Genomic DNA, 15,648 nt, shown 5'->3' with positions numbered 1-15,648 from the left:
TCTCTGGGGATAGAAGACTGAGAGATGAGCYGGTTATTAGCAATTAAACATGTGGAGGCAAAATTATACCCTCAAGTGCACAAACGGATTCCGTGGGCAGAACTTGGCTCATAGTGTTTTGCCAGTATCTGCTAATCTCTATCAATACTTAATGTGGTCCAGTTTCCGTGACTGATTTGAAAGCACACTGCCATTCTCTTTTATAGAGTCAYTGAATGACATTCTCTGGGACATTCTCTTCTTATTTTGCCTGAGTTCTYTTCAGATTTTCATTGTTTAATCAAATGTAATACTAATCAACTCTTCTTTGTAACCAGATATAAAGATAAGAACTTAAACTTTTATGTAGCATTGAAACTCTAATTTAATGGCACAAGGATATATTTGACCTGAGCTTTTCCTTTATTTAAAAATAAAATAAAAACCTAGTTTAAGGGAAGCTAAAATTGCTCCTAGGCTGGCACTTTTAAATTCTAGTTTCAGACCATAAATTTGACTGTAAAGTTAAATTGAAAAACCAGAATATTTAACAAGCAACATAAAAACCGTAAGAATTGCAGATACTCTCTACTTTAAAATGTTATAATTTAGAAAAGGGGAAATGGAAAACACATATGAGCTCATTATTAATAGTAATTAAGCTCTAAAACCAGCCTTGGATAGTCATGCTTATCCTCTTAAAATTAATAGAATAAATATTCATATATCTAAGAGAAACATGGATCTGGAATAATTGTTATGCATAAAGTACTTAATTTTATTCCAGCTTCTTATAATGTAACTTCTGTACTTGGAGCACCTTCAGGGTGATTCTAAAGTCTGTCAATGAGTTTATGGATCTTTTTACCCTCCAGTCACTAGCAAAAATGTCGTTCAGCAATCAGTAAAAGTAGCTGCCTTCTGTTGGCCATTTGCATTCTGTATTTCAGTTCAGTTGCTAGAGATACTTTTTCACTGTAGAAGTGATATCCTGAGTTGCGACCTTAGCAGAAACCTTATTACAGAGAATGGATTATCTAACACTGCTGTCATTGCGATAGGGTAGAGAGTATGGGCTATCCCTAGCTCTTAATTTTACTATTTGAATCCAGAATCTGCCCTTTGTTCTGCAGAAAATTTAGGTAGTGATGTTAAGTAAACTCTTGCCCCTCAGAAATAAAGTGAAAAGTGTGAAGCTTCACTTATTTTGGAAATGTGAACCAGTTTACAATGACTGGAGAGTCCCTAAAACGAGAGGCTGTAGGCCGTAGCTGTACTCTGACAATGCTTTTCATGAGTTAATTCAGCCACTGAATTTAATTTTTACATATATATATATACATATATATATATATATATATATATATACACACATATAAATCCCAGGGACAAGACACAGAACCTGTATGCCATCTGACATTTTTGACAAGCTCTCCAGAATTAATCTGTCTAGGAGCTACTATGCTCAGTTTAATTATGGAAAGGCTGCATCTGTGTTCAAAGCTGTTGAAAGAGAAAGAAGAAAGTAAAAATGTCCACTAGGTTTGATTAACTGCTCTCGGCATGATGAATAAAGACAGACGGTTACTAGTTATTTTTCCTTAATGGATTCTGGAGCTCCATTTGGTGGGCGAATTAAAGTTATAGGTCCCAATCTGCCTTTGAAGCTACACGTGCGTAGCCCTCAGCGATTCCAGTGAAGTTTGCACATGAACATCCAAGACAGAAGCTTGCCTTGGGCTGTTGTATATGTTGTTAGAAAGCAGTTGTGAAATGAAAATTGAAAGTGATAGTTTAGCATTAGTAAAAGAAATTATAAGCTATGCACAGTTCGGGAAAGAATCCCCTTCAAGGGTCGTTTSTTTGAAGGGCATGTGCATACATATATCCATAGAAACTTTGCCTATCTGTATATGACCCCCCTCCCCCCCCGGTGTTTAGTAACATTTTAATASTGATGGTAAAACCTGGAGAATTTCATAAAAATTGCACTTAAAAATTGTGTCCTAGGCAGCTAGGTAAATAGTTTTGTGATATGGAGTCATTTGGATGACTCTATTAACATATAGAAGTCTCAAACACAGGTATGGGGGGGGTCTTTGAGATAGGGTCTAATTCTGCAGGTATGCACATGTTTAAAAACATGTATATGAACATTTTTGTTGTTTRCTTGTGTGTGAATACCTATGCTTATTTATAAGAGTGTATATAAGTGTCTGTGGAATTGACCTATTGGGTRTCTGAGCCCTCATTCATCAGGGTGTTAAATCGTCTGTCTAGCTTTAGGTGTGTGGATAGCCATGCTTCTTCAACAAGAAGAGTACATGACCTCACATTTCAGAAGCGAGTGACTTGTCCTTCGAGTCATGGAAAACAGAATGTGTTTAGGGCAGGTGGCACTTTGTCACGGTTGATAATTCTTTTTGAATCATCTTTCATTTTTCATCTCATTTCATTTCAGCTTTCATATCAAAGGTTCTGGCTGGTATAACTGTGAGGAAAATCTAAAAATAAGTGAATTTTGTTTATGAGATGCAGAAACATTTATATGAATTTGCAGATGGAAGGGAAGGCATGTCACAGACATGCATATTTAATAACTCAGGTGATGATAGGGAGATGCTACCATTAATTTTCTTTCATCCCCATTGCAGAGCTCCATGCTCAGTGCTGTGGGGCTCGAAGTTGTGTATGATTTGATTTTATTGTTGTCACTACCCACAATGAATGATGAATGTTGGTGATGTAGTCTATCCCCTCCCCCCCCTTTGAAGGGGATTATTTTTGGCAAGGAACAGAGCAAAATGCAGAGAGACTGGGAGCTGAGGWTTTTTTTTGTCAAAATCTTGCTTTGAACAATATGGGTCCATGTCTAGCTTACTTGCAAAGGTCTGCCATTGTTTAAAGGAAAAGTAACAGAAATAAGATGCAGAAGAGTGTTTTTTACTGATGTAGATACAGTCTGTACAAGATATGGTTAGGAGAAGCCATCTAAAAGTAAAGCAAGGAAAATCACTGTTGCATTTCAGGAAGCACCTGCAAAGAAACATGTAGACTRGGGGCTAGGAAGTGTGGAAATCATTTGTTTTCTGGGCACTTAGATGCCACCATCAACTTCAGAGAGTTAAATTTGCAGGAGAGGGAAAGGAAAGGAAATGAGAGTTCATCTAATAAAAATCTAGTTGGAAAAACAAACTAACATTCCAGCCAATGTATAGTTACATCTTTATTTCTCTTATATTAGGGTACCGCTACACTACGACCTAGTTTCAGGCAGGGCTGGAATTTTACGAGGGTTGAAAGTACCAAAGAAAACTTCAGGGAAGAGTTTATTGCTATTAGAAGTGGGCTAATATAAACTGATGCCTTTTCTTCTAGCACTGATGGTTCTGTGAAAGCTGTTTCATGTTAYCAAATTACACAAGAAAGGCAAGCAAGTGTCACTTCTCATGAGAATAACCTACAGATGATTCCTGGTCAACTTTCTAARGAGTAACTAATTACCTTTAGTTTTTTTGATTTTATCCTCTTCTTGGAGGATGGTGACAATTGGGTTGATAAAAAATGACTTATTTTGGAAAGAGWGCAGTCCACTTTTAACTGTTCTTGAAAGCTCAGGGAAGCATAGACATCTGTGGAGTTACAGAAGAAAACATCTCTTGCAGATAGGCGTGCTCATAATCTTAATGATTTTTCTGATTTAAGATGTTTTGTCTATTGCAGAAAATTTACAAAGGRTGATTAGAGTTCGTGTGAATAGCAACGCATAACTTATGGCTCATGGCTTTATTTCGTACGGCATGTAAACATGAGGCCTACTGCTTCACAAATACAGCTACTGCAGGCATTGCATTCAGGTGGGAAATGGAAGTTGCAAAAAATTTTTTTGAAGGTTGTATAATRCTAATATGTTTATTGTATAGGATAGCTGCCAAAAGATTTATATGTCCAGTTTGACCATCAGTACTGATGTTCTCCGTTCTGAGGTTGTAACACTTGAAAATGTGACAGGAKTTTTAGCCGAGGAAGTAGTAGTAGTAGTTGCTGTTATTATTATTATTGCTATTATTATTTTAACAGAATTGAATACTGACAAAAGGTGAGCAATAGGTATTTCTTCAGTGCCAAGTGGTCTTCACAATTTATTGCCCATCACTGAATTTACCATCTGTTACTATATTTCTAAAGGCAAAATCCCCAATAACTGAGAGGTAAAATAWATTTTCTTACTTTTTCTTAATGGAGATGTTCTTGATTCTACAGGAATTATTTTCCCTAAGTGTATACTCTGAAGAAAAGGAGAGGTTACACAGCTTTATTTTCAGTTGCACATAATCTCTTTTTTTTTGCCTTTATTCRGTACAGGTCTGTGTGCTCAGAGAACTTAATTCACAAAGGTAGTTGGCTACATTCCTAACTTTAGGCAGATAAATAGTTTTATTGCCTTTACTGGGACAATTCATGTGCTTCAGGTTAAGTACATGAATAGATAAGTCTGAAGGCAGAGGATTATCTCAACTCTTGTATGAAAGTTCAGTATTATTTGTAAGTGCAAAGTCTATTTGACTAAATGAGTTTTGTGTATGCAAGTTCAGTAACTTCTGCATCTAGGACTTATATCCTGAAAACTGTTTGTGTAGCCCTCAAGCCTGCCAAAATCCAAATGTGTGAGGTTGTGCATGCACTCTCAGAAGCTGTAGTCAATCCAAGTAAATTGTTTCATATGTTTTTTCTGCTTATACATATATTTTTTCCTAAGAATCAYTTTCCTAACTTGGTTAATGATCTATTTGCTGAAATAAATTCTGACCTATTTTCTACTGTTTTTATTTTSCAAGAAAAGTCTCAAAGCCAAGAACCTCCCCACAGAGCCTGAAATGCAGATCCCCTACTCAAGCTGCAAACACACACGAAGCAGAGGTTGTCAGGAGTGACAGTCATTGCATTGCACAACTGAAACAGAAGAAGACTGAATCAGCAAACAAAATAGAGCAAAATCGAAAACTAAGAGTTCTGTGAGAAATTCCAGCTTAAACTGAAAAACAAATCTGTGATGTCAAGAGGAAGCTGAGATAGATATTGGACATGAAGAAAAATGCTTAGTGCTTGCAGATAATGTGATTCATGTTGCAGCARGGACAGAAGAATATCAACATAAAGCATATTGGATAGGTATTGGATGTTACACATGGTACCTTTGGATGAAGGGAAGATACTGAAAGGAAAAATATGGACTGATAAGTTACTGGAAAAAGAAAAGAGAAGCTTGGCCAAAGAAGTGAAAAGTGATACAAGGAAAGATAATAGACATGTTGACAACCTAGTCGCAGAGCTGGATGCTGCTCCTATTCTAGAAAGCCACGGAAGCATGCACTAAATGAATAAACCCCAGCAGGAAAGGATTGGAACTCAAACTGGAGGTGTGAAAAGCAAAGACAGAAGAATGCTCCTTGCTAGGAAAAAGAGGTTGGCTGTGCATTTCAAGAAGTTGTGATTCAGACTCAAGAGATCATGTAGAGACTAGATATTCATGCTGCAGAGTACCATGAAAAGCTTGCTCTTCAGGAAAGGCACGTTCTTTCATCATTGCTTTAATTGATTTTCAAAAGATATCTTTTAGTGTGAAGAGACTTAGACTGTGAAGCATACCTGAGTTCTGCAGAATCCCAGTCAAAGCCCTTAACGCTATCGAAACAGTGCACAGAGATCAAAGTGCTTTCCGAGGGTAAGTAATCAGACAACAGAGCAGCTTAGCCAGGAGGTTGGTCTGAGTCATTTCTCTCCTGCTGTTTGGCATTGTCATAGCCTGACTGTGTAAGCAGTGTTCAGCCTCTTGTGTAGAGTATGTAGGTGACTAGGGTGTAAAAGGACAGGGCACTGAGTTACTGTGTGATGTCTCTGAAAAGCTAGCTAGAAAGACAAATATCCTAGCACAAATGGAAGGTCAAGCTTAGCTCAAAATCAATTAGCCCAAATCAATCCTCCTTGAAACTCAGATGTCATGTTGAAGCAATATCCTATTACAAAGCAAAAAACATCTGGAAAGGATGATAATTTGGAGGATCCCCCTCTTTGCCAGCCTAGCTATCAAGATGGAAGAGAGAGCAGGATGTATATTCATAACATGAACAGGCATGTTATAAAGAAACAGGAAATAATGCAAACTCAATTGCAATCTTGTGTTAATGTACAGCAGTGAGAACTGGGGATATACCAAAATGGTAGACATAAAAAGTATATGCTTTTTAAAAGATGGACAGTAGAAATGAAATGATTAAAACTTGTCTCACTGCAAAATTGTACTGAAAAATCCTCAACTAGCAACCAGTCTGTGTTGGAGTCTGAGAGTAATGGCTGGGCTGAGGGTACAGGAGGTGGGTACTCCAAATTAATGCGTCTCAACAGTTTTTAGGTCATACTCTCCTTTTCTATAGTAACCTCTCTCCTGGTGTGTACCATATATGGATTTATATGTAATTTTATTCACACACTGCAGGGTGCACACATGGTCCGCTACTTACCGGCACCCCCCCATGCCTTCAGTGCTTACATTTCATTTTCAAAATATGAGTTTGGTAGGAATTCAGATGCAGATCAGCCTCCACCAGGCTTTCCTCAGTTGTTCTGCGCTTGCGTGGGTGCCRACACGTGTTGTGGGAGCGCGCAGCAGCAGGCGCATGTGCAGCGTGTGCACGTAGCATCCCCAGCGGGACGTCCGCCCGACCCTCCGGCTCTGCGTGTGGGAGAGAGGTGTGCGTACGTGCGCTTCAAACGTATTTCTGCGAAATGGAGATTGGGCAGTAGCGTTGCTAGAAGATGATGATGCAAATAYGGGCTGAAGGGGCAGTGGCTATGGGGTGTGGAGGGCTTGTGCGTGCCGGAGGGTGAGCACGCACGTGTGCAGGTGGGTGGGAGGCAGGGCACGTGGTGGGGCTGTGCGGGGAGCAGGCAGACGCTCCCGTGGGGACGGCTGCATGGAGACCTGGCACACCGGCCACGCCGCTTGGYCCTCACCCGCCTCCTCGCCCTCCCCGTGTGCAGAGGGCAGGCCAGGGTGGGTGTCGGGGTGGAGGTGGTTCAGTCCGCTCCTTTTCCCACTGTGCAAAAACTCCAGCGCGCAGTATCCTCCGGTGTGAGAAGTGACCCTTTAAATGCCAACACATCAGTGATCGCTGAAAGCATGTGGTAATGACCAATCAGCCAGGAAAAACAAAGGTCTCCAAGAGAAATCTTTAAGAAGAAGCTTTAATCAAGGACAACGCATAATTGACCTCAAGTATAATTGCTCCTTATAATCTTAATAAAAGCAGAAGCAGCAAATAACAAAGAGAAATGAAAATAATTAATCACACTCTATGCATTAGTATTGCCATGCAAGGATGAATGAATGAGAGTTGTTCGCWGTAATAATGAACGGAAAACAGACCTTTAGGAAAATGTTTCTTTAAAAAAGTGACCTCATCTCTAATGTAAACTACATACAGAGGTAGGTAAACATTTTTACTGGCTATAAAAATTTATAGTCAACAGATTTACCATCCCATAAAACCCCAAAGGAATAATGGAATGGAAATGTACTTGTATCTCATGTTAAGTTTACGCCCTGCAGTTTAATCCTTCAATGTCTATCTAAAGATCAAATAGGTCAACAGTACATTTTCTTTCTAAAAAATAGCTGAATCATGTTAGCTGGTTATGTGATAACTTAGGTTCACCTCAAACTGATTAGCAGGGATTTTTAAACAAGAGTTAAATGTGTCTAAGCTGTCTAGATTGATTTTAAAGCATTATTTTCTTATTGCTAAAATAACTTTCAGAGAACACCGTTAATTGATTGAATATATTTTTTTTTTCAACTTGCTCTGGGTTTTGAACCAATGATTCCTGTCAAAGCTAAGGTTAATGTCATCACTGGAGATCAATTGAAGATTCGATCTCAGGTGTTGTTCTCTTTACAAAACGCCCGTGGAAACAAACTGCCTCCTGCCAAAAGTCCGTTCTCATCCTCAGCCCAGCCTCTCCCGATCGTACCAGCCCCTTCGTGTTTGGGTTAGTGTAGCATTGCCCGGAGTGTGGAATAGGTAACTACCCCAAGGTATGTGCTAAAGCAGGGAAGGTATCTCTTGGCCTTTTGAMGAAGCAGAAGGGTGGACCAGGAGTGGCGCACGCGATAAGATACAAAGCTCGCCACGGAGCTTGTACTATTGAGAATAAATACAGTGACTCATTTTTGTCACTGCCYATCAAAATTAAGGCCACTGAAACTAGATGCACTTTTTAGGCAGGAAATTCCAAATACTTTCCATAAAGGAAATACTACRTTTTTTATTATTATCCAGGGAAATGTACTATAAACATAAAACATATAGCAATTAAATTTGCCCTGGAGCCAGAGCTTGCTACATCATATCCATTCCCACTGCTGTCAATCATTATCCAGCCAGCATACTGTTCAGGAGGTGGAGCTGTCAGGCAGAAGAAATAAAAGGTAAGAAGAGAAAGGCTTCTCCTGTTTATTGCTGGTGTCAACGGCGAGTGGGATCGTGCTTTGTGGCTGTTGGCTTTGCAACTTGTGTCAACCCTCTGAGCGGAGTCCCCTTCCTCTGCCCCACCCCCTCACCCTGCCCCTATATAACTCATGCTGCGTTCAGCAACACCTGCGTTTGCGCTGCCGGCCGCGGGGTTCGCGCGCGCCTGCTTGCTTCGCCCCTGCGGATGGATGCCCTCGGCGCCGGCGGCTCCCTTGGGTGGCTCTACGCGGCCAAGAGGGGCCAGGCGGCCGCGGGGACCGTGCTCGCGCGGGCTCTGCTGCCGGCCTCGCTGGGGCTGCTGTGCTCCGCCGCGCTGGGCGCTTGCGGGGGGCTGCTTGTGTTTTTGGCAGCGTGTCTCGTCTCCTCCGCGCGCCGGGGTGCCGGGGCRCTGCTGCCCGTGGGCGACAGGGCTGTGCTCATCACAGGTAAGGCACCGCTCCAGGCTTTGGGAAGTAAGGGCTGCCTTCTCTCTCAGGTGTGCTGTAAAACTTTGGGTGGTCCGGTTAAGCATCTAGGAAAGGCGCTGCTTGCTGGTTTCTCTTCTATTCTTGCTCATCTGCTTTTCCAGAGCTTTTTTTTTCCCCTTAGGTAGATAAATGTTCTGAAATTAAGTGGAAAAGGATTTAATAGATGCTATTTTTAGGGCCTCATTTAATTTTCATGAGTAGCTTTTTAGACATACTTGTGAAGTTAACTGGTGAAAAAAGCATGAGAATACTTAYGATGGTCTGATCTTTTAGGACAAACTTTAATTTTTGGAGGCCTTCAGAATACTACTGTTACTCTTGTTTATCACAATTTATTAAACKGRTACTGATGTACAGTTATCTTTTGATATGCATGTTTGTGTAGTACRTACTCTGAATATCTGTATATATTTCAAGATGCTGGTTTGGTGCCTGTTCTTTGAAACACTGTATGAAGTCGTTCAGGAGTGAGTAGTTTTCTTCACCAGCAGTGAAAGTTCATAAACAGTAAGCCCAATCCCCGTATTAACGCTCTGCTCTATTTAAAACCCACTTTTGGTTTGCAGGGATGTCATTTCTGTAGTTCTAGGTTTTTCTTTTTTATTTTTTTTCTTCTGCTTATTCTAAATACTGTGAATACAGCTGTTTGTCTGTGTTAACCATATATTTAGATCGGAGTACTACCTATTTTTTAAGCTAACTTCTGGTAACTTCTTTTTTGTTTTATTTTTTATTTTTGTCTCTAGAAAGCTGAATTAAGTGTCTTTGGATTATAGAACTATTTAGTTCAGAGTTTCATTCCCTTCTATAGGGAGTTCCATAAAATAATTCAATTTATTTTTTGCTAACAAGCATTAACAGAGRGATTAAATACCAAAGATGAAAGAGAGGACAAGATGAGCAGTAAGTTCTCACCTCTCAGTTTAGCAGCTGTGTACTGGCTAGCTTTATTTGTGCAGGTGTATTGAATGCAGATGGGTATCAGGAGCAGGGAAAAGAGAGCATTCCTCCACCCCTCCCCTGCAGAAGCAGGGGACTGAGCTGCTTTTTGTAAGAATGCAGTGTAGTGTTTCTTCAGCAAAAAAATGCTCTTTCGGAACTTATCTGCTCTAGAGAAATTGAGGTAGAACAGTATAGATGAGTGAAGAATGTTTGATTGTATTCCAGCAATTGAGCATGTTTTCTTTGTAACTGTAGTGGAACTGTCCTGAAGAAATGCAAGTTTGGACATCTCTCACAGCTGACGCTGCTGAGGAGGCTCTTCTCAGTTGTTTATTTGAATCCAAACTGGTATGCAATCAATCAAACCTCAATCAACTGAAACAACAGTTTTACTCAAGGCTTTTCTGGGTTAAACTGCTCTGACTGCAGTACTCTTTTCCCTTACTAACTGTAGGATTTGCCTGTGAGCATGTACAGAATAGCAAGGTGCCTTTCAATCAATTTTGGTGTCACTCTCTCCAATTTAGACAAGACCTGAGGCAGGTATTTCATGGGAAATGGTGAGGAGTACTGCTGCGCTCCTCTCAAGAGCTGCCAAATATCTCTCTGGAGATAGCTGCATTTTAACAGAGGATGGAGTTTTGTCTGGTTTTTGATCTGGGTTTTGTCGGGTGCTGCTCTGGTCCTCTTTGGCTGGCCGTYGCATGGTGCTGTAGTGTGTGTTACTAATTTAAGCCAACAATACACTACAGCACCACAATAAGGGAAAACTGCCCGCTTTCAGAAGCTTTTTCACGTGAATAACTGCAGGCATGCGAGCAGTCTTGAAGTSGTGGATAACCCATTTCTACTGATCCTCTGTGCGTGAGTGCTTCAGGTGTATTTAAATAGCAACTCCAGGGTGTATGAACACATTGACAATGTTATAGGAAATCTTTTCTGTAGTCTGATAGACTCAATATCCAGCATCTCCAGGAATTAAATTGTTGTGAATATCCAAAGTACAAGGAGTTGTAAAACTCTTGCTTCAATTACTTCATGTTCAGTGAGATGAATTTTTTTTCAGGCAATTTCATCTTTTCAGTCTTAGTGTTTGACTTGGTGTTTCTGATGCCCCAAATGAGTTCATAATAATAATGAGTTCTGTGTAATGATTCAGCTACAGTCATACTGACTGCCTTTCTTAAAAGAAATCTCTTAACTGTTCGTATATTTTTGATATGGGAGTAAGGGAGGGAAATGCTCTAGCTGTTCTATACAGAAGACCAAACTAAGGCTGAAGGAAACTTGTACTATTTAAATGTTGTGTTGAGAGGTTTCTYTGGGCTTCAGTGGAAAAACTCAGATTGTGTGTGTTTAAAATTTTGGATAAGCCCAGCAGTAGGCACTCATGAACACTGTATTTCCTTTTCAGAATTGCTACAGCTTTCCCTAGTTCTTATGCACTTTTCAACTTCCAAAGTTAAAGCTGTACTGTAAAACTTTCAGTTAAGTGATGTGTAGCTCCACATGTATGTACTTGCTGGAAAGGATTTGACCCAGAAATAAGATTTTCATGAAAAAAGAAATAAAGAAGAAAAGAAACCCCACCCTAAATCTACAAATCTGTTATGTCTTCAGAATACTTGGAGGCCTTTTCATTTTTCTCCAGGGAATCCTAAGAATGTATGTTTTTCTCTTCCCTTCTCTTTCAGGTCAGAGGGGAGGGAAGAAGTTAGGTATGATATATGGTGGTCTGCACTTTCAACAAACTGCAGATTTCAGAATTGCCAAAAAGTGATTTTTTAAAGTACATCATGAATCATTTTTTTCCCAATATCTTGGACAGACTGATATAGGCATTTAGTACACATTTTTTTCAAATCACCTGGAAATTGTTTTTTTCCATCTTTCAGGARTAAAACTCCAGTTAGAAGACAACGCCCAGAATTGGAAACCTAGCATTAACTAAGATGAACCCATGTGGTAATCAAATTCTGTTGACTAAGGATTTAGGGTGCAGGAACAGGCCCATTAATAACAATTGTAATATCYTCTGTGTGCTGAAATCACAGATTAACCCTTGAAGATTTCTAGTAAGGGTAAGTGAGGAGTATTGCAGCCTTTCACAAACGAGGAAATGGTGAAAAGCTCGCAGGAGTCCCAGCCCTTTGTYCCGCATTTGGGTTTCCAGCCATGCTGCAGAATGGTTTGGAAGCTGAGCATTTACAGAACAAATTGGTATTACAAGAGGAAGCCAAATCTGGGATAGCTTCACAGATTTCTGTGCACATCAGCATACAAGAGCTTTTTTTGCAGCAGTTAAAATAGAGGCTACAGTGCAATRTTGTGCAGCGTGCTTATGCATCTGTTTAATGATGCAAAAGAGCAGCACTCATTTCTTAAATTCCTTGTTTTCCTCCTGGTGTTGTCATTGGTGCTTACTTGACACAACTCCTGCAGCACTCTCTGTAACCCCTTTTTCTCTCTCTGGTAGAGTCTTGTGTCATTTCTTTGCAGATAAGTGAGATGTTTCCTCCTTTGCTAAGAAGTTTCTTTGTAGATGGACAGATGGAGGAATTCAGAAGAGAGAACACTTAAAAGTATCTTAAGATAGTGACAGCAAAATATGGTGTTGAACAGAGACTTGCAAATCAGTTGATTTGTTAAGTACRCATAGTTCTTAACTGGTGGGGGAAATTGCACAATCATAACCATGAAGATTGTTGTAAGTGCGCCGCTTTAATGGTGTTTGCTGTGTTTGGTAGTTCATTACATTGTATGTACAAAGTTTGGGAATAAGTCTGATGCTGGAGAAGATAAGAGAAATTCTGATGCAAGTCTGCATAAATTAAGTAGCTGCTGTTGTTTGTCTTAGTCTAAAAACGCCCTTCTGAAGCATTCTTAGGGCTTGAAAGCAATGAGCTCCTTTACAGTTAAAGAAATGCTACTTAGCTTTGGCTTCATAGGAGCCTGTGGCCAAAGAAGTGTACAACAGAATGATCCTGATGGTAGAGATATGAATAAAATAATGCCTCCTTGGATTAGGAAATACTACCTGGTGATTTTTTTTTWAATTCCAGTGCCCTATAACTGCTTTGTTCACCTGATGTTTCAAATTAAAATACTTTTTTTTTCTCTTGTCTTTCCTAAAAAATTTTGTTACCAGGTTTCAGTCTGAATATTTGCATGAAATCATTCCAGGGTTTTATTCCCTTTGTATGTATGAAGTAAATCTYGGAATACCTCAGTGGGAGAGCATGGACAGATGTCCTCAATTCCCTTTGTAAAGCAAAGAGGAAATAATCTATCAGCAGTGCTTTGCTGACTATGCAAAGGTCCAGTTCCTCTTAAATCTGTACCTGTCTTCTACTATTGTAGCTGTATTTGAGTGACTTCATTTCATCCTCTGCAAGTGTTTCCATTAAGCGCCTCTCACTTTTCAGAAGGTAGTCGTTCAGGACAGACTCACTTTCTAACTCAAAAAAAAATTTTTTTTTGTTGATACTTTCAGGAAGTGACACTGGGATTGGACATGCCCTGGCTAAATACTTGGATAACTTAGGTTTCATTGTATTTGCTGGGGTTCTGAATAARGATGGACCTGGAGCTGAAGAACTGAGAAGGACCTGTTCTGAGAGACTTTCCCTCCTGCAGCTGGATATAACCAATCCTACCCAAGTCAAGGAAGCCTATCTCAATGTTTCAGAGAGAGTGCAAGATACAGGTATAGCTTTTACCCCATTAAAATGGGTATACTAGTGTACCTTGGGATATTAGTGTACCTAGAGATGCTAGGTGCATCTCTTAGCTGTTAGTTGTGTCATGGCTTAGGTGTGTAGGKCTTCCCCACCTCCTGTCTGTAGGCAGTCGAGGTATTTATATTGATGACTCCTGCTTGCTGGGATACAGAAAATAGTGATGGCATCCCAGAGAGGGCATGTTGTATGTGTGTAGCTACACAGCATCTCAGCTTTGATCTGCAGGGACCACCAGGCTCAGCAGTTTAATCTTTGTGGAGCCAGTTTCCTGCCTTATAGCAACYCTGTGTTTTCTCTTCCTCTCAGGGCTCTGGGGAGTTGTGAACAACGCTGGCATCCTGGGCTTTCCCGCAGATGGTGAGCTGCTCCCCATGAGCACGTACAGGCAGTGCATGGATGTGAATTTCTTTGGGGCCGTGGAGGTGTCCAAAACCTTCTTACCGTTACTTCGGAGATCCCAGGGAAGGCTTGTTAACATATCAAGTATGGCAGGTAAGCTGAGACAAAGCCCCAGGTGCAATAAGGACTAACTTCTGTGGCATAGATGTGGATGAAGGTGTTGGTCGGTCTTACCTGTCAATATGCCTACAAAATTTATATCTAGATAGTAAGTACATTTTTTTTTTCTTTTATATGAGACACTGTTTTCAGTAACCAGTCCTTAAAGAACAGGAGATTAATCTATTTTTAAATAGAAAGGATTATAAAATTCAGATCTTGTGTTATAGATGCTGTGAGGGGTAGCCTTATGCTCCGTAAAGACTGGAGCTAAAACACAGGTGTTTTAGAACATGTTCTAGCAGAAGACTGCAGCTGCCTCACTTTGAGAGTTATTGAAACATCCTGTCCACTGTGGAGATGTCCGAGGTTTGTCTTGTGCAGAAACAGGTATTCCATTGGGATGGTTACAGCGGAGGGCTCAGCTCAACACTTTTTTTTTTTAATAATTTGGGTTCAGATTGGAATATAAATATCTTTCATGCAATTTCGAGACTTTTGCAACTTGTAAACCAGAGGCCATTTATAACTGTCTATAACAAATGTTAGGTAGATATTTCAGCTGGGCAGCTCCACTTTGCTRTTCTTATAGGGCTCAAAAACTGTAGTTAGAGTGGTAAAGTGCAACGATAAAACAGCTGAAGAGAAAAACCTAATTCTTGGAGAACAAAAACCAGCTTTATTTTTCACTCTATCCTTCTGCTTAGGTCTGCTACAGCCATCTCCTGCTTCCAAAGGAAGGGATAGCGTCATGTGCTTTCTTTCAGGCTGCTGCTCTAAATCAGTTGCTGAGTATGGCAGGGGAAAATTGAAATATCAGCCATCTGTGTAACTTCAGTTGCTTGGATGACAGGATAGCAAAACTTTATAAAATCATTCTTTGTCCCCCAGGCTTAAAAGGAGAAGGATCTTATGTAGGTAGTGATGTTGCATTTTACATTTTTTTCCCTTTCTTTCTTTCTTTCTTTCTTTTTTTAAACAAGATATGTTAATGAAATATATGAAAAAAGGAAAGTTAGCAAATGAGAGGAAACAAAGTTCTTAAAGACAAGTTTTCTGTGTAGCTGGAGATCTTTTTGCATGCTAGTCCCTGAACTCACAGGTCTGGGTTTCTTCTAAAGAAGGCAGGTTTCTATAAATGAGGGCTTCACAGATGAAATTAAATTAAAAAAATTAATAAGAGTCAAAAATTTTAAATTAAAAAATAAAAAGGATCTTGATTGAGTAAAAAGGAGCCTACATTTATTCTCAGTCCAGTATACTGAGCAACAGATAAAGCTGTTTGTATTTTTATAGCCAAGAAGCATAATGTGCCTGTCCTGTCCAAGAGCCTGGTCTGTTAATAATCCGGGAAGAGAAGAATGTGTGTATTTATTTATATTTCTTTTGAAATATTTTTGTCATTATCTTAGAAAAATACTTTATTCTAACTTACTAGGAAAGTGGTAAGTTTTTTCCTGAATAAAATCATTTTTTTTTTAAAAAAAAAAA

General features: G+C 39.7%; 1 protein-coding gene across 1 annotated transcript in view; it reads left to right on the top strand.

Moving 5' to 3' along the window:
• The first annotated feature begins 8,694 nt into the window (after nucleotides 1-8,694).
• The window catches only part of HSD17B2 (hydroxysteroid 17-beta dehydrogenase 2), an 11,348-nt gene continuing 4,394 nt past the window's right edge, over nucleotides 8,695-15,648 (top strand). Inside the window, exons 1-3 of the mRNA XM_085306470.1 lie at nucleotides 8,695-8,935; nucleotides 13,413-13,625; nucleotides 13,966-14,151. Coding sequence (XP_085162596.1) covers nucleotides 8,695-8,935; nucleotides 13,413-13,625; nucleotides 13,966-14,151 — 640 coding nt within the window. The remainder of the gene's footprint in view (nucleotides 8,936-13,412; nucleotides 13,626-13,965; nucleotides 14,152-15,648) is intronic.

Source organism: Rhea americana, unplaced genomic scaffold, assembly GCF_003343005.1.
Source record: "Rhea americana isolate MKP2758 unplaced genomic scaffold, rheAme1 scaffold_24, whole genome shotgun sequence".
Taxonomy (NCBI): Eukaryota; Metazoa; Chordata; class Aves; order Rheiformes; family Rheidae; genus Rhea; species Rhea americana.
The sequence above is the reverse complement of the archived record's forward strand: the minus strand, read 5'-3'. Positions and strand labels throughout refer to the sequence as shown.